Consider the following 25,969-nt stretch of genomic DNA (forward strand, 5'->3'; position numbering starts at 1 on the left):
CCTTGGCATCTTTTCAGAAAAACAAAAACACTTATTTTCCTCATACACGTCTCTTATTTCTCTGCTTTTACTCAGAGGAAACTGTGAGAAGCTCCAGGGTTTAAGTGCCTTGCTCAAGGCCAACGCACTGATGTTCTTTGAGGTAACATTTGCTTTGACCTGATGTGACTGGTATTGCTCTCTAGTGGTGGATTGTTTTTTACTTTTGCAAGAGAGAGAGGTGGGATGGGAGGGAGAATAAACGAGAGAGACTAATCAGTGCAAAAACACAGTCATATGACTGGGTCTCCTGCAGCTCATGCCAAACTTATTAATACAGACTGTAAACAAGTACGGGGGGAGTGGCAGAGAGAGGTGGATGGAGGAGGATAGAAATTAGAGACAGAAAGGACAAACAAGCTCTTTCACAGCTGAGGCACTCAAAAGCCACACTGTACAGGAAGTGCAGACTTACACTCGTAACCCGCCTGTAGATCTGGGCAGCGTTTTGACATTCAGAGTAGGGGTACTCTGAGGTAGCCATCTCCAGCATGCACATCCCGAAGGCGTAGACGTCTACAGATTCGTCATACTTCTCCTCATACATCTCTGGAGCCATGAACTCTGGGGTTCCTGATGGAAAGGAGAGGGAAAACAATCAGATATTTGTTTGTGCTGGGAATGGTGGGAAAGAAAATCCCTAAACATAGCTAGAAATTTTCATCTACAAACTCACTTACTGGTAACACATACTAGCCTTGTGGTGTGTGTGTGTGTGTGTGTGTATGTTTATGTGGACATTCACGAATATGTGTGTGTTTGTGGATTTCTGCAAGTGTCCAAATACTTGAGGTCTGCCTAATTACTACATAGCAGCTGGGAGATTTACGAAGCATATCATTCTCGCCTCGACTGCATGAGAATATGCGCATTCATGTACGTGTGTGTGAGAATATGTGTGAATACCAGAATACCTGCGGTCAACTATACAGCAAGGCTACTGAACGGCAGCCAAGTTATTATATGGAGCACAGCAGACACTCTTAATGCAGGGTGTGTGTTTAGAGTGTATCTTTGTGCGTGTGTGTGTGTGTGTGTGCAGCCATCACATCTCCAGACAGCAATCCTTGCTTACTAGCAGACTGACTGGTGTGTATTTCACTTTTCAAATACCTGCGGTTTGCTTTTAACGACCAGACATTTTAGAAGCAGTAAAATGAACGTACATTAGGCGTGTGAAGGGGTGACACAAAATGCGTCTGTTCTCATGCGAGACAGCGTGTGTGGACGTGTGTGTGTAAAGCAATTATTGTTATGGAAAACTCACATCACTTGTTTCACTTTCTCCGCCTTCACAAGTCTAAATATCTCATTAATTAAGGTGTGTGTGCATGCAAGAGATAAGGAATTTGTGTCCTCGGTGGCTGTGCACATGCATTTTTTCCTACCTATGACACTCTTTGCAAAGGAGGCCCTCTTTAGCGTGGCTAAACCCAGGTCCCCTATCTTCACCGAGCCTGTGGGCCCCGTGATAAAGATGTTGTCGCATTTCAGGTCTCTGTGAATGATGGGCGGAGCTCTGGTGTGCAGGAAGTGAAGGCCTTTGAGGATCTGTCTGCACCATGAACGCAGAACCTTGATTTTCATCACCTTGAAGCGCTTCAGGTAGCTGCAAGACGTAGAAGCACATAAGATGGCATGTTATTCAACAAAGCAAGGTTATGTGTACCAAAATGTACAGAAAGCAGCAGCATTTCGAAAGCCGTGTATCCCGTTCAAGTGGCCTTCGTTTGACACACTAACTGCCAACTAGTTTCCTCTTTATAAAAAAGGCGATTCTATTTAAGCCGTCATTTAACTATTTCAACCATTTATTTTAGTCGTTTTCACACCGCATAAAACAAAAATAACCCTAATGCATGACTTTTTAATGTGGTTTCTAAAGGCTAGTTCAGACCAAAGATTTGCAATGAGACAAAACCTTTTTAGAAAGTTGCAGGCAAAAGCATTGACGTAAACTGGCCCGTCTCGGCTTGTCAAGTCGCCACTGGTGAGTTTTTAAAACGTAAGGCTCGTCAACTGTTTCAACAGCCAATCAGCTCGTAGCAAAGTAAGCTGGTCAGAACCGAAGTACAGAGAGTTGTTGCCATGGCAACAATACACCACTCCATCTTGTCGCATTGGTGTCAACAGAACGTTGCAGACCAGATCATCACAAGTAGTCGCAAGTTTCAACTCGTCTCGTCGCAAATCTTTGGTCTGAACTCTGCTTCAGTGGGAGTTGTTTTTACCCACTTCACTGTACAGAGTTATAATAGTCTGGAGCCCGTCCCAGCATACACTGGGTGGAAACCCTTTGGCAGTTGGCCAGGCCATCACACAGCCAACACAGATCCACACCTGTGGGAGATCTGGAGCATCCAGTTCAGGTTTGTATGTCTTTAGAATGTGGGAGGAAACCTGAGGAAACCCACAAGATTACAGGGAGACCTGGACAGGAATTTTACTGATTGGAAATGTCATTCAGTTTGAACATCTCCTTCACTTTCAGTCAAATCACTATTTTAATTTTTATTGATTAAATTAGAGCAATTACTTGACTGAAAAGGCTTCTGTCAAAACGTCTCTTTGAGAGCTTTGAGAACTCATTAAAAATCCATTTGACTGCCACCCTTGATTAGCTCATTTCAAATCAATGTTTGAATTCTAAGCAAAGTGTTTTTCCATTTTCTATTGTCAGCTGGAGACTCGTCTGCCTTTCTCTCCTCAGCTCTTTAACTAAATTCAAGTACAGAGCGAAGAACAGACGGGTGTACTCCTTAGTCATCCTCTGATCATCCAGACGATGAGGAGGATTCAAAGGAGATCAACTGTTCAGCGAATCATCATCTTTTTGATTTGTTTGATTTTGCTGGTGTGTGCTAATTTCATTGCATCACAGCAGGCAGAATAATTAGATTTGAGCTTATTTTTGTTCTTAGAACTCAAATGAATAATTCAATGTCCAAGCTTTAAACTTAGCTCAAACTAAATCTTCCCGTGGTCCTGGTGAATAACTGGCAGCTGACTGAACCGCACAGTGACCCTGCAAAGAATGTTGTTGTCTCCACCGGCGACGGCCTCCTGGTCCAGACAGCTTTCCCCGGAGCAGCATCAGTGAGTCTGGCTCCAGCATCACTGGCAGCTCCACTTATGCACAGTGTCAACAGCTGCTCAGTGCAACAACAATGCAGCTACTGCAAATCTGTCTTAACTGACAAGGAGCCGTTCAGACAACTCTGGACTCATCGCAGACCAGTCTGCCTCGACCCAGATCCACACTGCTGGTAGAAGCCCCAGTGTTTTAATTGTGACCCTGAGTCTTTACCAGAGTTGACGACTATTCTAAGGTACTTGTGCTTTACTTGAGTATCCTGTGAGCTTGATCCAAAATCACAGTATACCATGGTGTTGTCAACCAGCACACCACTGGAAGTTTTGAAGTATGACCACAATAGAGCTGCAACTAATGATGCTTTTCATTATCAATTAAACTGCAGGTCATTTTCTCAAGTCATCAATTTATTGTTTGGTCAACAAATTGTCAGAAAACAATGAAAAACATCCATCACAATTTCCTGAAGCCCAAGTTCGTGTCTTCAGAATGCTTGTTTTGTCCGACCAACGGCACCAAACCAATTCACTGTCACATAAGACAAAGAAAAGCAGCAAATGAGAAACTGGAACTAGGGAAATTATGCTGAATTAAATAGCTTTAATGATTATCATAATAGTTGCCTAACCAGTCGGTTGAGCTGTAGCTCACATGCCTGTTTACCTACAAAAACAGCTTAATCTCCAATCACAGCATCATAAGTTAACAGGAGCTGATTAGGTTTTGTTTTACATGGTATCATATATCACTCTAATACAGCAGGGCCCCTGCAATGTTGGTACTACTAGAGCATACCTACAAGTTTGTTCTCCTATTGTTTTGATCCAAAAGATGCAACAATTAAATATTTCTAACACTAAAACTCCTAATTCATTTCTTAATAATACAGCTAAGTGTCTCCCCTGACTTTAAAAGATGAGTTTGTCTCTTATAGGCTCTCACAGTTCTCTATTCTTTAGAAGTTACACAAAGGAATTCATTGGACCAAAACATCTGGGTGGGTTCACATATTTTCATAGAGAGCTTGCCTTCAGGGTACGGAACACGGTAACAGGCTGAGAATAATCTTTTGGGGACTTTTAAGGTGAACATACCTCTATGCACATCTGCATAACTTAAGTGTTTATACTAAAACCTTTCAAAGCCTCTCCCTCTTCCTCACATCCACCCCCTCCATCACACTCTCTTACTCGTATTTCTCCTCCTCATGTATCTCTTTAAAAACAGCACTCTCTTCTCCTCTTCCTCCCTCTGTACCTTCATCCCCTGCCCACCCTCCTCTCCTTCGCCTGTCTCCTCTGCTTTCTTTCTCTCTTTCTGAAGTCAGAACAGTGTTGACAGAGAAGTTAAACCCTATGGCATGTGATCCTGGAGTGACACTGCACAAAGCATCTCTCCCACACTCAATCAGTCAGCCATGCTCTGTTTTCAACACACATACCTAAATACACAGATAGAGATATATGCAGATATATATACAGTATGGGAACAGTACATATACAGTACACATATGGACAGATAAGCATTCATACACAGACACATGTGCAGCAGCACAAACACATGCCTCTGTGCCTCTTTCTCCATCTCACACACACACATGGACACACATAGATAAGGGGCCCTAATACCCTGAACCCACGCTGGTCAGTATTTCCATCCTCACCATCTCCCTCCCTCCTTATCAGCCCTCCCTCTCACCATCTCCCTCTTTATTTTTCCACCACTTCAGAGTACAACAGTCCCCTCTCCTTTCTGAGTCTTCATCTGGATGACAGCCAAAGCGCTGTGAAGCCTTGATACAGTTCATACTGTATATGTACATGCATGTGTTACACATACTTAAAAAGATACATGCATGTGAGAAGAATGTATTTCCTGCATTTATGTAGAGCTTGCAGCTTTTCTTAGTCTTCTACGGTAGTAAACTGAATATTTTGGGGTACTGGAACTTTGGTTGAGCAAAACAAGACACGTGTGTGTGTAATATTCCCCCATTATCATACTTGTTGTCCAGGCATACTTGCCCTGCTTAACATTAGCTTTTTCATTCTGGTGACTTATTTTGTCCAAGGTCTTATCTGAATGTTTAAATCACTCATGCATAATTCCTAAAAACCTTTTAGTAATTTATATTCCATGTTTACTCCATACTATTTTTTACACACTAGTTAGTGGAGAGTGAAAGAAAGGTTCGGAACAGACGTTGTTATGTGTGAAACATGCTGGACAGATGCAGGATGGAGAGCGTCTGCCCAGCCTCTGCATTTGATGACACATTTATGAAGCTTTTTCAGTCTTCCAGTGGGGGGCGCTACTGTCCTTGGTAGTGCTGTGCTGCTGGATTAATACTCTCACTCTGTGGTCACAGGTGGTTCAATTGTCAGTCACTCTGCCTAGCTGCCTTTGAACTGGTTATCTACTCATATTTGTCTATTGATCAGACTATTTGTGCATCTATCTGCCTCTTTAGCTGACTGACTTTCTCTCTCCCTCTTTCTGTCACTCTGCCTGAAACAAACTGTGTATCAGTCTGGTCATCCGCCCCCCCCCCCCCCCCCCCCCCCCTCGCCACACACCTCATTTGGTCTCTCCCTCTGTCTCTCTGACAGGAATGAGAGGAATCTGCAGCAGAAGCAGCAGCTGGCAGGTGGGCCGATGTCCCACGATACACTGCACGGGGCACGCCGTGCGCCACACGCCCCACATTTAGCCTTTTATTGTGTCAGGAGCTCAACAATCACAGTCGCATTCACAGACACACGTCTAATCTACACAGACTGGCAAGCGGTCATAGCATGGACAATGACAGCCACAGATGCATCAATTCTCCACAGCAAATTTTGGGGAGGGGGGCAGAGACTGACAGACGCTCCTGGTACTGACATGCTAACCACAGATATACACACACACATAGAAAGGAGTCTCCCCATGATTCCTGAGCTTTACTAACCTATGTTGGAACAGACGTACATAGACAGGCACTCAGTCAGTCACATAAACACTGTATATAACACACACACACACACATACTGTGCATGTGATGAGTCAGACACACTAACTGACCTACTAACAGCTGCACTCAGAACTGAAATACTGCTTACGACACTACGGTGAAAGGCCATTTAAACAGTTGAAAAATTATTGGTTTGAGTGGAGAGCGGATGATACAAGTGTGTGTGTGTGTGTGTGTTTGCAAGTTTTACATTTCAACAAAAAATCGGAGGTGAGTGATCATGTGTAAGGATAGTGCTCTTTACAAGCAAAGGGGAAAAGAGGTGGTTAAGAGCGTATAAATGTGTGTGTGTGTGTGTGTGTGTGTGTGTGTGTGTGTGTGTGTGTGTGTGTGTGTGTGTGTGTTTTCTCTTGAATCAATTGGCAACATCTTTTATTAGTCACATCCTATTTTTGTGTTCATTTTGCTCAACTGTCAGCAATGTCTTTTGTTTGCAGTGACCACACCCCTGCAGTCACACCTACAGCTCTCTGTTCATTCACCTGATCTGTGTGTCCAAATGACATGGAGTACCTGAAGTGGTAGTGTCACCAAATTAACATCTTGGAAAATGAATTTTCTCTCTCATGTACTCACGTTTTAAGCGTGCCAGATGTCATGAGCTCAGTGACCAGAACAATACATTTCTTTCCTTTGCATGGCCCCTCCCAGGAGTCATAGAAGCGGACAATGTTAGGATGCTGGAGACCCTTCAACATCCCAGCCTCCTCTTTGAAGCGTTGACGCTCCGACTTGGACAGCTTGCGATCCTTCACCCAGGAGAAAAGAGGAAAGAATTGTCACACGTATATAAAACATAAGGAAACATTGTTCATCTGAAATCGTAATAGAGGGAAGAGGGAAGAAGTATTCACCCAAACAAAACACATTGTATGAATAGTTGGTGATGGTGATTGCAATCAAATTAAGCGGGAGGAGGGTCTGAGGAGTGGAGAGGAGAGCTAATTAACTGAGGGAAAAAAACAAGTTAGGTGGAGGAGAAGAGGGTGGAGCAGAGAAATAATAAATGCTTACAAAACATACAACTATGGTTTGACAACCTGATACAAAACGTCTTTTACATCTAACACTGATGCACCATCTAAACATGCCACTAAAACACAAATGCAGATGAAATATGAAACCAGGTACCACTGGAAAGTGGTGCCACATTACATTAAAATACAGCAGTAGAGAAGGATGTGGATGAAACAGAAGACTGTCCTTTCATCTTAACTCAAAGAAGCCACACACATCCATTAGAGTGAGTCTGAGGCTGGATCACGATGTCTCTTCTTTTTTATCAGTGCAGCACACGCTTTATTTCTCTGAGGTACCTTGTGACAAACTGGTTTTCTAAAAGTGGTAATAAATAAACTAGTGTAAAATAAATAAGCTACTCTTTACTGTTATCCTCCTCACTTGTAACTTCCCTGTTAACTCACGGTACGGTAGTAGGCAGCCATGTTTCTCCTCTGGTACAAATAGGCCTCGTCTGCAATCAGTCCTTTTCAACTATATAGTGCACTATATTCACTTTTTAACATTTCATTTTAATGTCCAAGTGTGAAGGTTACTGTATGGCCTCAAAAGATCCCCACAATGGAACAATAAAAAGGTGTCCATTCATGTCATGTTGACCAACTGGTTGATGAATCAGCTAATCCCTTCAGCTCTAGCTGAATGTCTGTCATGTAGGGAATGAGAGAACGAGGCAGTGATTTTGGACACAGCTAAGGTGTCACCAGCTGCATTTTTTCACTTCACCAGGAGGGTTTGACATGCTAAGGACATCATCCCTCGCTGGCTTCCCACCAACAAACACTGAAGCGCACATCAAATCCTCAGGCACTTCTTGTGTCCTTCATATATGTGAATCATAGTCTATAACAATGGTGCCAAGCATTAACTGAGTCTTTATTAGTAGTGGTTGTAGCCACCCAGTAAGAGTTTGACCAAAACAAGCTAAAGTTACGGTCTACATTCTTCCATCCCCACACACACACACACACACACACACACACACACACACACACACACACACACACACACACACACACACACAGTTTAACAGGAATTCCTGCTCTACCACTGATACCTCCATAAACACAGATGCAAAGGGCAGCATGGGCGGGTCAGATCTTGTAAATAAAGTGTGAGTATGTGCACATGTGTTCATTTGTACATGAACATGTGTGTGTGTAAAAGCTGCCATGCATTCAGCTGTGTCTAGTCTGTGTTTTATTATAAGTGGAGAAAAGCCAAAAAGAAATTCATTATTATTTTGTTGTAGGGACTACTTTCTTGTCTTTACTTACAAAACAAATACCTCTGTTGCAGAATGTGTGTTAGGCTTGTGTATCAGTGCTGGTGAGAGTGCTTATTTGCTTAGTTTAAATGTGTTTGCATGTTGATGTTTTCTAGTTTCTTCATCAGCTCTGTGTCTAACTGCAGCTGACACATTCAGCACATCACTGCCCCAAAAATAAACAAAATCAGAGCTGCCTGACAACGATGAAATAAGGTGACAAAACCTCAATACTCAGAGGATTTCAGCCCAAATATGGTTGCAACTTCCCCCGTAACTCTGACTGGTTATGTTGTTCATGTTGAAGTAGGTTGAACTAGATATGAAAAAAAGAGATTAAAACAAATATTACAAAAGAGATGTTTCAATTAACCTGGAACAAATACAAATGTGTGCTTTGAGAGGAATTCATGACAGGACGTTTCATAATGTCTGTGACCCTTTTAGAGGATGAAATTACATGCAAGCGAACAGACGGAGTGGTCTGCAGACAAACACACAGACAGAGCAGCAGGTTTGATGAAGTATAGATGAGAGAATCACTGAAACACAGAGCGAGACCACGGCAAAGAGTAACAAGAAATGACAAGAGTTTTATTTTCTTGAAGCAACGGTATTTTTGAGGTGATGCAAGATCAGACGTTGGAGGTTAGACACCTACTCCCAGCAAAATGATCAGGATGATCACCATGGCAACCAGTTTTTAAAAAGAGGTCCAATGAGGGGCACCTTGTCTTTCAAGTCCATTGTTTTGTATGTCTTGTTCTAAATCAAGAATATTCTGACATCTTAACAGATAAAAATGTTGTGAATCAATTCCTTTTCTACAGCATTGTATTGTTTTGAGTATTCATTTGGAAAATGAAATAAACTTTTAAAAAACAAACAAACAAACGCATCCAGTGCATCAGCGCAAACCATCAGAGACAAAGCACAAGCTCAACATCAATCATTCATGGCATTTAAAGCTACAGCACCACCAAATCCCCTAATTCTGGGATATGGAGTTACTATTAGTTACAACAGCATCGTGGAGATATCTACATAGTCAGGTAGTATTCCTACTTTGATAATCCACACCAACCAATCAACAACTCAGCACTGAGGATTCTGCCAGGTCACGGTGCACAAGTCTTTTGAAATGTTATAAAGCTATTAGAAAACCTTGTGAGCTGCTCAGAGATTGTCCTAATCTCTGAGGTGATGATCTCATATTGTCATATTGTATAACCTGGGGCCTCGTCTATATCATATGACTTACACGCACAGGGAGAGAGAGAACATCTGAAAGCTTCTGTGTGTTTCTAAGTGCATTAATGTGTGTAGTGTGTGTGTGTGTGTGTGTGTGTGTGTGTGTGTGTGTGTGTGTGTGTGTGTGTGTGTGTGTGTGTGTGTGTGTGTGTGTGCGTGCGTGCGTGCGTGCGTGCGTGCGTGCGTGCGTGCGTGTTAGGCCCTGTAACAGCTTATCCCTTCATCCTGCAGCAACCACTTCCCTGATGATGGCCCATTAGCAGCAGACACACAGAAGCATCCATGTATGTGCCAACCAAGCACTACTCCCATTGTCTCACTCTTACTCGTTTTCATATTGTGATCACATGACCCTGTGGTCACATGACAATAGCCGTCAGACACCTGACTGACTGGAAGCCAACATTCCATTTCCCAGCAGCACTTAGAAAAGACCCTGACCACCCATATCACGGTTAGACACCTCCCTCAGGGCAATAGAAGATTACTTCTCCCTCTCTATATATATTTCTCTCTCTCCTACTGAGTGTGTGTGTGTGTGTGTGTGTGTGTGTGTGTGTGTATAGATGTGAGCAGAGAAAGCAGACAGCAAGTCTAAGGGGGCTTCCTAATACATTATTAATGTTTCCTTCTTCATTCTAGCGTATGAATGTGTACACAACTGTCTCACATACAGTAGAGGCTTTGTAAGAGACAGCAAGTTCATATCTAAAAGAAATGTCCATAAAAAAACAAAAGGAATTAATTTGATCCATGACACATAAGTCCTTCTGTTGAGAGTGATTGTTTTCTTTTTCTCTTTCCCTCTCTATCCTCTCTTCTTTTCTGCTCCGAGCTTCAAAACATCATGAGACTTTAGTTTGTCAGACTCTCCATCCAAGTCTCTCTCGGTCCCATACACACAGGCTCATGCAAACATGCACCTAAGCAAGACAAGCTTATACACTGAAATCTGCAGCCTCTTATCTGACACACACACTTCTTTTCGACATGAGGACTTCTTCTCACTCTCTAAGCCCAGCTTTGCTTTCTTGCTATCTTCCTTTCGCCTATCTGAGCACTTGAAAGAAGCCACCTATACATCCCCGCGTAAGTGACAGCTCAAAGTCTGTCTGCCCTATTTCTGTTCTGTAACAGCCAACTGAGAACACACATGAACACACACAGGCACACACACACACATGCAGCGAGGCAGCCAGACAGGCGGGCAGAAACAAAATCAGCAGTGTTAAAGCATTATGCAGCTTCCTGCAGAGAAGCTGAAAGCTGATACCCCTCTGATCAACTCGTCTCGTCTGGACATCCCACTGTGCTTCAACACTCAGTGATCATCTGCTCTGGTCTTCTCTGGTCTGCTGCACCCCAGCGAGGGAGGCACAGCACCAGATGGATGGAGGTTGCAACAGAAGACAACACCAGGAGTGCCAGAATATTCAGACAATAAACACTGACATGGTGAACTGGTACTGGATTACAACAAATGATGGTCTTTAGAGTGTCTGGGTACAAAACTCACAGGATGTTGTCCAAAGTGCTTAATCTCTCCTGGAGACAGTGGAAGCCTAAATATAGCATACAGTAAATAATTGCATATGATTGCCTGTCTGTTTCTCAGGCTTTTCATTATATAACAGCAATTTAAATGTGTTTGCATAATGGGAACAAATCCATAAGGGAAGAAACTGTTCTGACAACCTACTTTACAATAGTTTACGATCCTACCAGTCAGGTGTTTATTGGGGTTGAATATCAGTAAATATTTCCCTGGGATTCTCACCAAAACCTGTTCCTGGAATTTTAGCATGCATGTGCTTGTGTGTCTGTGCAATTCTGAAGAATATCATATTTACTGAAACAAAGATGCCTTTGCCAAACCTCATTTCCATGCAAACTGTCATACATATAGTCTCGACCTTAAACTGATGTAATTACAGTAACATAACTGCATCAAGACTCTCCCATATAACCACTTGGACATAAAAGTGAGGATATCCTCAGATCAAATGGCTCTGTACTATTGGCACTATGTTTTTTTCCACATCAAAGATGGTGCTCTTTTGAGAGAAATTGTCGTTCTACTAAAAACTATCACCACATAATTTAATGATACATAATTGTACATGATGATTTTCCACATCTGATCACCATTAACTTGAGTGGTACTGATGGTCTGTTATATTTATTATTCTCCTCATTGTTTCACGTATAAATGTGCAACATATACCCACGTGGTAAAATCGACAAAACCAAGAAAAGTAAAAGACAGTGAAGAGCAAAGTAAATAATATCTTATAGCCTGTTTATGAAAATCTTTTATTGCTGAAAGCATTTCGATTTGATTTGCTTGTAAAACCAGATGATGAAAAAGACACAGAACCTGTCCAAGGTCTGCAGCTGCACCCAAAAATAAACTTTGTACATGAAGAATATAATTAGGAGTATGAGAGGGAGAATGATAACATGACTAGCTGCAGATGCTTTGAGAAATAATGCCCTGCTTTCCTAAACCAAGCATGACGTAATAGTTTTGCCTTAAAATCATTACTCCAACATGTAGAAAATTCTGATTTTTCATGCAACTCTTTTTGTAAACCTAACTGAACCAGAAACCTCTCATCCCAGTTTCTCCAGAACGTGTTGCTGACCCACTTCAATGTTCCTCTGATCAACCTTTCAGTCTTGACCCAAATTTTGAAGAATGCTGCTCTGTAACTCAAGAGAAAAGTCAGGACCTGTAAATCTTTATTACATTAAGCCTCTCGGGCTGACTGAATGAGCTGATTTGTTTCTACATACAGTAAAGACCTACAGCTGTGTGTGCATGTGCAGGAGTGTATCTGCAAGTGCATGAAAAAAGCCCCGGTGTGTTCTATTGGTATGTAGCCAAAGTGTCTCTCAGACCCCCCACACTCTGGAAATACTCTCCTGCAGAGAACCACAAACCCCCCAATGTGTTTCACTTGCACACACAAACCAAAACCTCTCCAGGAACCTTTACCTCAGCTTGTTATGGTTAGGCAGCATCATGAGAGGGGGAGATACAGATAGATAGTGAGAGAGAGAGAGAGAGAGAGAGAGAGAGAGAGAGAGAGAGAGAGAGAGAGAGAGAGAGAGAGAGAGAGAGAGAGAGCATCTGTTATGAATAAGAATGAAAAAAAGATGATGAATAAGTTCCCATAAAAGTCAGAGGGGGAAAGTGATGGAGACTGATCTCATCATTTAAAAAGGGACATGTCAGCATAGAGCACCAAACGAAGGACGAAGGAAACACCAAGAGTTCACTTGTTCACGCCCTCCTCCTATATTCTGTGTGTTTGCTTTATCTTTTTGTGCCTTCTCCTTCTTTTCTCCTCTTCTTTCTTTTTCTGACTGCCTCACTCACCCCCACCACTCCCTCCTCCTTTCCTCCCATTTAGGTGGTTTTTGGTTTCCCATCAATCACCACTCTACATATTGCAGTAACCAGGGCCATGTGTCCCAGTGTATGTGTGTGTATTGTAATCTGACCTAGTTGCGGTGGAAAAAATCAGTTGTCATTGTAGAAAATGTGGTGAGATACATACACTATGGTTTTCCTTATTCTTGTCCTGGGATATATGTTATTTTTATTATTTATTTTATTATTATCTAGTTTACTCTTGTGTGGCTTTATAGGAAGTGACAATGACAAACAGTTAAAGCAACTATCTGTGATCAGATATCAATCTTCTGTAAGAGGGACTTATTGATTGTTTTTTCTATTTGTCTGATTTGTAACATGCACTACAAACAAACCCATTCATCAGGATGCGTTCAATAACAACCCCTATGTGTGTGAGTGTGCACATGTTGTGCACTTATGTGTGTTAACAATAGGTGCCATCTCATCCTGCCACTCACTGTGCACCCTATTGTCTCATCTCTCTGTGCCTGGCTGTGCAACAAACACACACAAGCACACGCACACGCACACACACACACACACACACACACACACACACCACACACACAACACACAACACACCATGTGCCAATGCAGTCATTACCCTCCGCTCTGCTGGTCACGCCTTATCTCCCCTCCTCTCCACTCGTCTCCTCACTGCTCCTCTCTCATTGTCCTTTTTCCTTAATCTTTTTTCATCTTTTTTTCCTATCCATTACTCACTCTTTTACCCTCCTCTCTTTTCCATTCATGGGATTCCCCAAGAACACAAGCAGGATGCATTTCGAAAATGGCCTCTCTCCCATATCACACCCCTACAGTTCAGCCACTTGATCCAGTCGTCTTGATCCAAGGATAATGAGAGGAAATCTGAGGATAATGAGTGGAACTTCTGGTGTAGCGTTCTTCCCCTCTAAAGTGTTAATCCTTTGCAGAACAGCAAGCCATGCACAATGAAGGAGGGAATTATCCCAAATTTGGAGCCAAACTCCCAAAGTTCACTGAGCCAACTGAAGGACAAAACAGGCTTCAAATTATGACATTTTACATTTAAATTTCATAGGATCCAGTGCCTTGGTTAAAACATGCCTGTGAACCCGGAGTCTTCAGGTTACAGAGCATCTTCTCTCATTCCCCAAATTTAATACAAATCTAATGCCCAAATCCCGAGTTAGCTGAGCTAACCTGTTCCAAAATCCAGAAATCTAATAAAGCTCTATTCATTGATGGGGTTTTTGATTGAAATGATTAGCAACTAACAATGGCCTCCTTTGTCGCTCAAACAGGAAACAAAGATCCAATGAAGTCACGTGAAGAAAACAAGGACCCAAAGTTTTAAGGTCAAAAGGTTACAATACCCTACATTAAAAGGCTTGTTCATCATTTGAGTCAGCTTTGTTATCACATTACTATCACAAGAAGATAATCAGGAGTAACCTTAAAGAAGGTTTGGAGGAGTCTAAAATCAAAGTTTGGGGGAGTTAATGTGATGAGTTTGTTTGTGTACTATATGTAAGTGCTGCAATACGTGACAGACAGATGCAAAGACAAAATGTGTTTGTACATGTGAAACAAAAAGAAAAATGGTAGCACAGCAAAAAACGGAATATATAATATTATATTATTAATTAGAGTCATTTTCATTTTCCTGTTAAGTGGCATCTAGTAAAACTGCTTTGTGTGTGTGTGTGTTTTTTTGTGCATCTTGTTTGATTGATTAGGCAGTAAAATGCTCTTTGAACTGTAACAAAGATTAATTTGAAACATGAGACATTCGAACGTAATGGCTGTCATATATCAGCAATCCTGTCTGCCTTGAAGGGACCCAAAAGTCTTTGAACTTTTGAAGGATTTGACCCTTTTATTTTGGAGAGACCACACGGCGCTTAAATATGCAGCTTATTTGTCCATGTGTGAATAAAGCAGTTGTGTTTCTATGTGCAAGAATACATGTGAACTTCAGACTTTTCAAGTGCGTGTATGTCTTTTTCTGTGTGTGTGTGTGTGTGTGGGGGGGGGGGTTATTATATTTGTGTGCAAAAGGTTACTGTCTTAATATAGCGTACGTCCATCTGCCTCTCTGTTAACACATCATAAAATAACAGACTGATGTGTTGATGGGCACGATCTATTCCTCAAGTGTCTACTGCTCAGACCTTTAAATCTTTTCCACTACATCAGAATGAGTTACAATGCCAAAGAAAAAGCAACAGTGCTACTGAAGAAGTCTGCATGGCTTTGAAGTAAAAAAGAAACATCCCCTATACTTTAGGAGGATCGTGGATAAAATCCCTACTTAAGCCTGCTAAAATACCAACAGCTGCTACCGAGTTCATTACCAAGAAACATTATATATCCACATCTGTATGCTGCTATGTGGTGTGTGTTTCTGTGCACTCATGTTCACGTCTCCCTGCAATCCACAAGGTGTAAATGACGTCTTATAGCGAGGTCCTGACACTGTTACAGTAACTGATGATCTAACAGAGGGTTAGGCCAGAGAGGGCGAGGGCTGTCCCAGATAAAACTATTACATAATCTGAGAGGACTATCCCTTTACACGCCATTAAATCTAGGCCTCCACTATTTAACGCCCAGGCTGAACTTTAGCACTTCTCAAGTTTCACTTTAAAAAGCGTCAACAGCCATCGGCATCCAATCACGTGGCAGCACTCTGTGTTTCTGGTATATTTCTGCAAATAATATGGATGCTTGAAGGAAGTAATCTACTTTCAGCTAGAAGTTACGCTGTAAGTGTGGGAGGAAAACGATTTTTTTAATCATAGTGTCACGTCCACTCACCTATGGTATTTGTTAGTCTTCATGTAGAAAGTGAGAAAGTACAGTAGTAAAAGAGGCAGAACAGATTACAGACATGAAAGAGTGCTGATGGGATTTGATCCCAGACCAGAGGAGGCTTCAGAGGTGACAGAGCCAACTATTCCACCATTTTTTGCTTTGATTAGAAAAAGAAAATCTGTGAATATACTTCATGCAGCATATTCTTTATATAAGCAATATAAACAGATAATTGATGCCAGAGTCTCAGTCCTATAAACTGGTATTGTTATTTGTAGCATATTAGATTGACGATAGCAGGATGTTAACAAAGCCTTAACAAGCTTATATGGAGAAATAAATGTTTTATTAAAGGCACCCCATGGGTTTTTTTAGCACAAGCTCTATGGAGCAATTTATTGATGAGTGGGTCCCCGTTTTGCAGGTATATCTTGCATGTGCAAACGCGAATGTGGGAGACGCAAAAGACATTCCTGCTGTCCAGCTTCCTGCTATTCTACTGATTGACAATCAGTGGCAGTAATGCGCCAAGAAACGCAGCAACTCACCAGAAAAGACAGGGAAAAAAGAGACAGCAAGCCAGCGAATATGAATGTAAACGATGCAGGTTCCAAAATTAGCTTTTCAAATGTTTTATGAAGGTAATTCATCAACATGTTCGTTAGACATCGAAGATAAACACAGTATGATTTGGTGAGAAACAGTTATTGTACAAAAACTTCACAGGGTGCTTTAATTAAGACCTCTGATCTTGTACTTCCCCCTCTTTGTCTGAGGAAGCCCCAGTACTTTCTTTTTGTTATATCTTTTAGTCATTTTTCTGTAGCGGGACCATTTGGGGAGTTTTTACATAAAACAGAGTTATTAGGTCACAGACAGAGAGGAGAGTAAAAGCAAGCAATTAAAAGTGTGTGTTGAATATTTAAAGCACTCAACATTTATGCTCTGTCAGCCTAACAACCACTTTAGTGAGAGTAACCAACTGTCTGTTTACATGTATACAGTGTTACTGCTTTGGCACAAACACACACTGACTCTAAGAATATTACACGCTCTATGTCGGTGATGTGTGTGAGTGTTTGTGTGCGAGTGCTTGTGCTGTGGTCCCGTTTCTAACTCCTCCACAAGCCCCTGAGGCTGTCAACAGATTAACAAAAACCCTGAAGGGATACACACACACACACACACACACACACACACACACACACACACACACACACACACACACACACACACACACACACACACACACACACACTGTACAAACACACGTGCATGTGTGCAAAAAAAACACAAAACACAAGTCACATCTATACAACAAACATAAAAGGGGGATTAGCTCATGTCAAGAGAAAAGGGGAGAGTGGAAAGAGATGAGTGGGAACGAGACAGAGGGAGAAATGAGTTGAAAAAGAGGTGAATTTGAAAGAGGGAGAAAAATAAAAAGATTACAGAACGAACATGTTAAAACATCAAACTTATAAGTCAACGCTCTATATCTTTATGCCCCCTTCAGTGTTCCCGTCTATGTCTCTCTGCCCTTTTCCTCCCCTCACAGTGGCCTATATTTCCTCTGCAGCTGGTTAGTTGAGACGAGGGAGAGGAACTGATTTGGGCTCCAGCTCTGACAGGGTAACCAGAGAAGTTAAACAGATACAGGCTACCGATAGAGCCATGTGCTGAGAAACTGAAGTAATCTGCCACAAACAACTGGACCGGCCCCAGAAACATCCAGCAGCCAAATGTACGCGTGAGTGTGTGTGTGTATGTGTGTGCATGTATGCTGTGTGCATGTTTTGTGTGTGTTTCTATGTGGGTCCGTCTGATGAGTGACTGTGGTTTTGTTACATGCAGGTTTTGGGGTTAATTTGTTCCAGATGGGCATCCATTACTGCCAAAGCGCACACTGTTACAAGACATTAGCCTAGTTTTTCTCCATCTCGCACTCTCACATGATTTGAAGCAGACGCATTTAAACTAAAGAATGTCGAAAATACAGCATACATACTTTTCTTTTTCTTCCTTTTTACTTACAGGGACTGAATATATGTAAAGATGATATAGTTTATACAGCAGACACTGTGCACACGTAACCAACAAAACATGTGGAAAGCAAAGAGGAGGGGGGAGAGCAGAAGTGAGGACGGAAGTGATGTTATAGGAAGTGGAAATGGACATATTTGTCCTCTGATGTCTTTCCTGTTGGGACGACACACAATGCAGAAATGTTTCATACAGTGCCTGGTCTCTGTCAGCATAAACACACATACAAAGTAAGTAACACAATTCATATCTGAATAGACATTTAACAGAAAATGTCAAGGAAACTAGAGATGAATGTACAAAAAGTATGTTTTTGATAACAATAGCAGTTTCCTTGACAGCTAAAGTCCAACCAACTGTGCAAACTACAGCAGATTTAGATGGAGACAACAGGAGGAGAGAAGAGAAGACAAGGGAGGCAGAAATGGAGGTCGGATTATATGACACAATGATGCAATAACTGTGAGAACATCATGCACACACACACACACACACACACACACTCACAGACACGGTGTAGGGTTACTGCAGAGGTGCCTGTCTGTCTCAGTAATGCCTCGCTGAGAGACGGAGATGTCAATGTCACAAGGACTGAGTCAGTCTAACACTTACATCAACTAGAAACACACACTGTCTTTGTCAAGGAAAGACACTGGGTTTTCATCCAGCAGCATCAACACTCCTCTCCTGTCCAATGTGCTTATGAAGCACTTGTCCCAGTATAGATTGTTGCTGGATGGGAATTTTTATTATAGATCTTGCAAGGATTTTTATATGAATAGATTAAGAGAATAGGGGAGAGGACGGAGTGGCAGGAGGCAATAGGAAGCTATAAAGAGGCAGGATAGAAGCGGAGTTCAAGAGCAGCAGGAAGAGAGGATGAAAGTGAGAGAAATGGGGAAATTATGTTAGGAAAGTAAAAATAGGAGGGGACAGGAGGAGGAGAACAGATGGGAGCAGAGCAGAAGAAGAGATGAGGAGAGGAATATGAGAGGATAGTAGCAGAGCGACAGATGTTAATGGCTGATCAGGAGAAAATGAGCACAAGTAGGGAGAAGGAGAGCTGAAAAAGGAGGTAGGAGAGGACATGTTGGAAGACGGGAGAGAGAGGGGCTGTAAGGGGGAGAGATGGGAGGAGGTGGGAGGGAAGACAGCTCAGATAATGAGCTGTCAATTGAGACAAAAGAAGAATTGTATAACTTCATAATGAGTCTCATTCTCAGGAAATATAAGTGTAATGATGACAACGAAGCCTCACTAATGTGACGACTACACCAATTCACACACAGTGAAACAACCTTTTCCCGAGCAAACTATTATACCAAGATAACCAAGAGGTTTGATTAAAACTTTTAACAAAGGCACTTTTATAAAAGGAGGAAGTCGAAAGGTTTGTTCACTTTGTTCAGACTAAGCCTGGCTAACATTGTTTTAAGTACATTGTTCTTTCTTTCAGCACCAGCTACTCACATGATGTTTTCTTTTTAAAATATATTTAGGAAAGTTTGAGCATTCACTGAGCATATCATAAAAAATTTAATATATGTATATGTGTATACATATATATATATTTTTTTTTTCTCAAGAGTATCAACATTTCCCATTTCATATAAGAACATGTCTTTATTGCAGGCATTAAAAGTTACCTTAACAAACATTTCTAGCTGCTTTTTCACAAAGTCCCACCAGAGTTCAACCTGTGACCCAATTTGGGTCCCAAGCCAAAGCTTAAGAAACAAGCAAGTTATGCTATTTCAGCTGCCTCTGCTTTAATGGTTGGCAGACTTTCTTATGGGGAAGCTGGATAATTACAATAATGTACAGCTCTGTCGCCTCTGAAAGGAAACCCTATAATTAATCACACAGTACATCTGGCTACAATTAGGTTTACAAAGACCTGTACAATAGCTGAGCTCCTATCTGCTGTCAATGTGCACACGCAGACACACACAAGCATAGGGATCCACGGGCACACACACAAAGGAAATATTGCACACACACACAATCCATAACAAAAACTTTCATTGTGCCTATAACCTATTTTACAGCTGAACTATCTGTGTGTGCGAGGGCAGGTATAAAAGATGTCCAACTTTCTTTCTCGGGAACAATGACAACAATGAGCGATGACAATAGAATTTCTAAGCCTGGGTTAACACAATTGCAGCTTAAAATATCCATAAAATGAAGTATACGATGACATAAGGGTCAGGCTAAGACTTTCTTTTCATCTGTCGGATTCCTCAAAGTACAGCAGCGATGTGACATCTTCATCTTCGCCAATAGCCCAAAAGCCAGATATCTAATTTTCTACAATGTAAGACAAGAAAAAACAACAAATTCTCACATTGCACAAGCAGAAACCATCAAATATTTGCCATTTCGTAATTGAAAAATTATATAACAATTAATCAAAATATTATCAAAATAGTATCAAAATAAATGTTAATGCTATTAATAGACTACTTGTGTTAGTGCAAAGACTATTTCAAATAAAGATATGATGAATGAGATTAATATATAACATCTGATGTCTATTTGTTACAAAGTGTGTGTGGGTGTGTGCAAAACATTACTATAACAACAAGTGCAAAAGGAAGATATCATTTCCCTATGACAGATATATAAAGAAATCATTAACACACTATATACAAGACATAAGTCAATATGGTGCAAATACACGCAAGTATGCACACAAGGGGACATAGAATAGTAAAAAGAAAAAGAAAGAAAACTCTGGAAAACTTGTCCAGTGAGAGGGAGAGGGAGGCATGGACAGAGATAGAGTGGCTAATGTCAACAGAAATACCTCTACTGGGGCGATCCGATAGCCGAGTGGTTAGGGTGCGTGCCACGTGGGCGCAAATGCCCTGAGCAGCGAGTCCCCTGGTTGGATTCCCGGGCGGCTGGACTATTTGCTGTATGTCATTTTCCTACGCTCTTCCACCACATTTCCTGTTTCTCTCCCCTATCACTATCAAATATTTTCTGGCCGAGATAAAAACACACAAAAGCACGTGTTCACAAACAGACGTTACATCATGCTGCTGGAGGTTTATGAGGGGTCAGAAAAAAAACGGGGAAGAAAAAAGTAGGTAAGAAATATTTAGAGTATGAGGCCAACGTGCACTGTGCAGTATAAAGACATACAGTAGAAGCTCACATGGCACATGTGTGGGTACAGAGCTAAAGGATGTGCTGCTCTAACAGGATGTTTGCAATGATGACTACATTTGGTTTCTGATAAGGCAGCTTCATCATAACTGGGAGCACATCCACTTCATGTGACGACTGGCAGCGATTCAGATTCATTCAGGTGCAAAGCCCATGAGAGAAGAGACAAGAGTGCATGCTATGATAGGATTCATCCGAACTACAGCATCAAAAGCCACACCTGTCTATACTCAGTGCTGAGCCAACACACACAGCAGCATCAGCGTGCATGAATGTTGTGGTTGGAAGTCTGGAGTAAATCATTAATTTCTCTGATAAAAACCTAAAAAACACACACACTCTTTGTCCGTCATTTTCTGATACAGTTACCGTGTGAAACACTTATAGTTGTGAAAATATTGTGTCAGAGCAGGGCTCTGTGACATTTACTGCAGCTCACAAATGGGACTTTCTTCAAACAGCGCTTACTGTATCATGGGCACAGGAAATCTTCTAACTAGGCCTGCTCCGCTGTCTGAACCCCCACCCTCTGACAACATTGCTGCCACAGTTCACCCGCTGAGCAGGGAATGCAAACCTGACCTAGTAGCATGTCCTTTCCATTTCCAGCTACACTGTCCCACAGACGAGGAACAACAAATGTTGCACATTTTTAAGCCTCTTTTTATGATGTTTTCACTTCCTGAAACATATTTTTGTGACTGCTAAGGGAATGATCAACCCCTAAACCTGAAGCTCAACTTCCTGATCCAGAAAACAACATCAGTCACATGTTGTCATGTGGCAATATTGACAATGCAAAGGTGTGTTTCTAATCTTTATACATTTTCCACAATGCACCAGTCAAACTGCTAACATAGTTCACTGACAGGTGCTACTGTGCTTCTGCACAGTGCACTGTTATTATCTAGATTTATATCAATAAACAATGCAGTCATAAAAATACCTTTTCACATGCTGCGGAACTTGAGATGCGATAGCACACGTGTCTGGAAACAAGGAGTCATCCACTGTCTGTTTATCTATTGAATAACTGACTATTTTGAACCATCTGTAACTGCTACAGATACAGAAAGTATCTAGTTTGACAACCAGTATGGCTGCCAATAGCTGACATGGTGGTGATCCCGCTATGACAACAAAAGGTTAAAGCTGCGGGTAGTGGAACAGGAGAATTAAGTGTAGTGTACCACGCACAGTATGTACACTATACAAACAGTCTTGAGTTTGTTTTTTATGTATCAAGCACATGATCTGGAGATGAAGAGGAGATAAAAAAAGATACAAGTAGAGAAGGACCTTCATTTTTAAATTTTACTACCCGACCAGAACCTTTAAATAATGTTGGAAGCTAACATGGATAAACTCAGCAGGAGAACCCAAATGTACTAATGCTTTAATGTTCTCTTACTGGAAACCAAACCATTTGGCTCAACAGTTCACCACAAGGCCAAACAGTGATAAAGAAGAGTGATGAGGGATTGGCACGCACACACACGCACACACACACACGCACACACACCAGAAATGACTATGCGATTGCATGCTCACATCCTGTGAAGTCAGCACAACACATCAGATGTGATTCATGTGCTGGGTGAGTTGCCTCCTTTTTTTTCTTCTTCTTCTCCTTTTCTTCTTCTTCTTCTATCTGTCTCTGATAATCTATCATCATTCAGGAGGTCTCCCCGATAGACCCCCTTAAGTGACCCAAACGCCGACCCTAAATCTGACCTCAGACCCCTCTACTCAATGGGAGCCTCGATCTTTCTCCCTGTGCGTGTGTGTTTCAAGTCATGCCAGTGTTTGAATGCATAGATGTGGGCGGTTGCATATGTGTTCATCATACGTTCTGTTTGCACATGTATTTAATTGCATACATGGGTATATTTATAGAATTGTGTGTATATCCCTCAGTATTTGCAGTCACTGTGAAAGCCATCTGCATTTGTCAATATATCATGTATTATAGTGCAAATACAGACTAGCTGGAAAAACGTCAGGATTACTATGAGAAATGTGCATGGCATATCATTAAATCAACCAGTGCTCTTCAAAATGGGTACCACAATAATGACTTATAAAAGCACTGAAACAATTAGTCAATCAACAGTCGGTAAATTAATTGTTTATTGTGTTATTTATACCAAACACTTGTGAATTATAACTCCACTCCTTGTTTCAAACTATTTCACTGATCAACAGGTGGCCGTAACACGTCCAGATATACAGCAATGCTTCAACAAAGGCAGTGAAGAAGAAGACTGCTAGCAAGTACACATGGATCTAAAGAATGCAGGATTTAAAATACTTTTGGTTTAAGTATTTCAAGTTGATTTAAAAAGACCTCTGCTCTAACGGATAGAATGGCTGCCTGTACAGTTCGTCCAAGGCCATTCATACAACATGGAGCAGTAAATAATTATTTTCATACTTTTAAATAGCATCATTTACACAAAGGGTTCTCCCACATTGGTCACACATTAAAGTGTTTAGTGTTACAAATTAATTAGAGAGGACACAAACACACCCACACACACTCATGTTGCATGGGGTGAATACATACATAGAGACACTTTTTTTGCAATAGAGCCAAACCGATGCTGGACTGTCACAGTGAAGACATTCACACAAATACAAACAACTGACAAAAAACCCAACAGTTTACAGACACAACTTTTATAGAATACATTTCTATCTGAGACAACCATCTTTCCAGCCGCATGGCAGCCAGATTCATCTGGTTTAACAGTGAACCTTCATGTTGCTACAGCTGATGCTAACGGACCTGATCTGAGCTCCGAGAGGGAGAACAGTTTTCTGCCATATACCTCTCTGTGTGTGTGTTTTCAGTCAATGAAGTAGGAGAAATAAACTTAACTCAGCTGTAAACACTGCTGACAGAAGCCTCTCTATCTCTCTTTGCTGAGAATGACTTGCTGATACATGCTTCACACTCATAAGTCTGGCTTCCCTACAACCGGTTTCTTCTGTTTTACCACTAAGCAGTTATACAAGAGCAGTCGGAGGTTATGTGGGAGTTTAAAGAGGAGGATGCCTTGATGAATGGAGGCCGTGATTGTTCATGGCCTCCATTCAGGGAGCACACTCACACACAGAGAGTTTACTGGGGTGAAAGTAATTTGAATATGATCCAGATGCCTTCATGTGTGAAGAAGAGAAGAGAAGAGAAGAAGGAGATGAGTCTAGTGAGGAGGCCAGTGAAGGTAAATAAAAAAAGCAGAGCTAAAATATGAATCATGTGCTGCTGTTGCTGCTGCTAACACCTCCAGCCCACGAGACTGCTATTTATAGACAGAGAGAGAGGAAGAAAGAGAGAGCAAAATGATAGCACAGAGGAAGAGAAGTTCAGAGACAAACAGTATAACACAGAGAGCAGACAGCAGGAAGAGGAATGAAAGACTGAGGAGAAGAACAAGAGACAAAAAAGGAGAGCATGGAGAGAAAGAATCAGTTAAAGGGAGAGTAGCAGACAGGAGAGAGAAACAGAGTGACAGGAGAGTTGGACAGAAAGAATAAAGAGAATGGTCGAATGATTGTGCACCAGACTGAGAAAATACCAGGGTGAAACTGCGGTCGTCTGCAGGATGGATGGAACGACAAACCAAAAGTACAAGAGAGAAAAAATATGGAGAGAGCAAAAGAAAGGGAATGGGCCAGGTGATGGAAAACTTAACGGTTAGTTTGTTCCTGAGAACTGCATGTGATTCCCTCCCCCTCAGACAGGTACATACACCTGTCTCAGAGCTGAGTCAATGTGGAGAGGCAGTGAGCCAACACATAAGTCATTTTTGAAATGGAGCTTTGTTTACAGCCAAGGCTCAATCTGTCTGAAAGCATGTCAATGATTACTTCATTCAATAGTAGTAGTGGGGGCAACAAACAACTTTCACTCCCAATTAATCTGCAGACTATTTTCTTCAATAATCAATTCATCGTTTAGTCTATGAAATGTCAAAGAGTAGTGAAAACACCCATCACAATTGCTAAGAGTGGTGTACAATATAGCAATAATAATAACAATAATATAATCAAAGAAAAGCAGCAAATCTTCACATTTGAGAAGTTGGAACCAGTGAATTTGTCTTTTTTGCTTGAAGAATTACTGAAATGACTAAACGATCATCAAAACAGTTGCTGATTATTTTTCTAATCAACTAATCGATTAATCAACTAATCATTGCAGCACTACTTTAAAGCTACATGCACAAAAGGTATACAGAGTTTGTCTAAATATTAGCAAAGCAGTGTTACATGGTTACTGAGGCAAAAATACTTGCTGGCAGGACCTGTTTTAGTTGATGAGAAAAAAAAGCCTCCCTAAATAACAAAGACATATTTATGAGCAAGACAAAAGGGAAAGTGGCCATAAATAGCTTTATAAAAAAGAGATGGGAGTGTTCTTCAAAAACAAATATGTGTCCAACACACCTGAGAATCCCAGGAAAAAAGAAAACATCAAATACTAACAGTCATGTTAAGACAAGGTCGGTGACAACAGAATTTACAGTCACACTGTTTGGCTTGGGTGATGGCCATTCCCATGGGGAACTGTTACGTGCTCATTCCCACTCTCTAACAAACTCATATACAACACATTCGGCTATTACTCAATATTTAACCAAACCACACAGAAGGATTTCTCAGTAATCTATGGTGAAAGGCGGATAAGGCTGGCATGTGACGTGCAAGTGTCCACACACACACACGTCTATTTTTCCACAATTGCAACATTGCTACAGATGTTGAAGACTGACGGAGGACATGGCATGTTCGCAAGCATATCCATGTTATAGTGTTAAAACCACCAGTGTGGCGCTTTAATCT

At 41.4% G+C, this 25,969-nt stretch overlaps 1 protein-coding gene across 1 annotated transcript in view; it reads right to left on the minus strand.

Moving 5' to 3' along the window:
- Window positions 1–25,969, minus strand: part of wnk1b (WNK lysine deficient protein kinase 1b) — a 79,685-nt gene that overhangs the window by 36,280 nt on the left and 17,436 nt on the right. The window contains exons 2-4 of the mRNA XM_070929360.1: window positions 6,723–6,895; window positions 1,428–1,648; window positions 455–612 (exon numbers count right to left, since the gene is read on the minus strand). Coding sequence (XP_070785461.1) covers window positions 455–612; window positions 1,428–1,648; window positions 6,723–6,895 — 552 coding nt within the window. The remainder of the gene's footprint in view (window positions 1–454; window positions 613–1,427; window positions 1,649–6,722; window positions 6,896–25,969) is intronic.

The sequence above is a fragment of the Enoplosus armatus genome, chromosome 22 (assembly GCF_043641665.1).
Source record: "Enoplosus armatus isolate fEnoArm2 chromosome 22, fEnoArm2.hap1, whole genome shotgun sequence".
Taxonomy (NCBI): Eukaryota; Metazoa; Chordata; class Actinopteri; order Centrarchiformes; family Enoplosidae; genus Enoplosus; species Enoplosus armatus.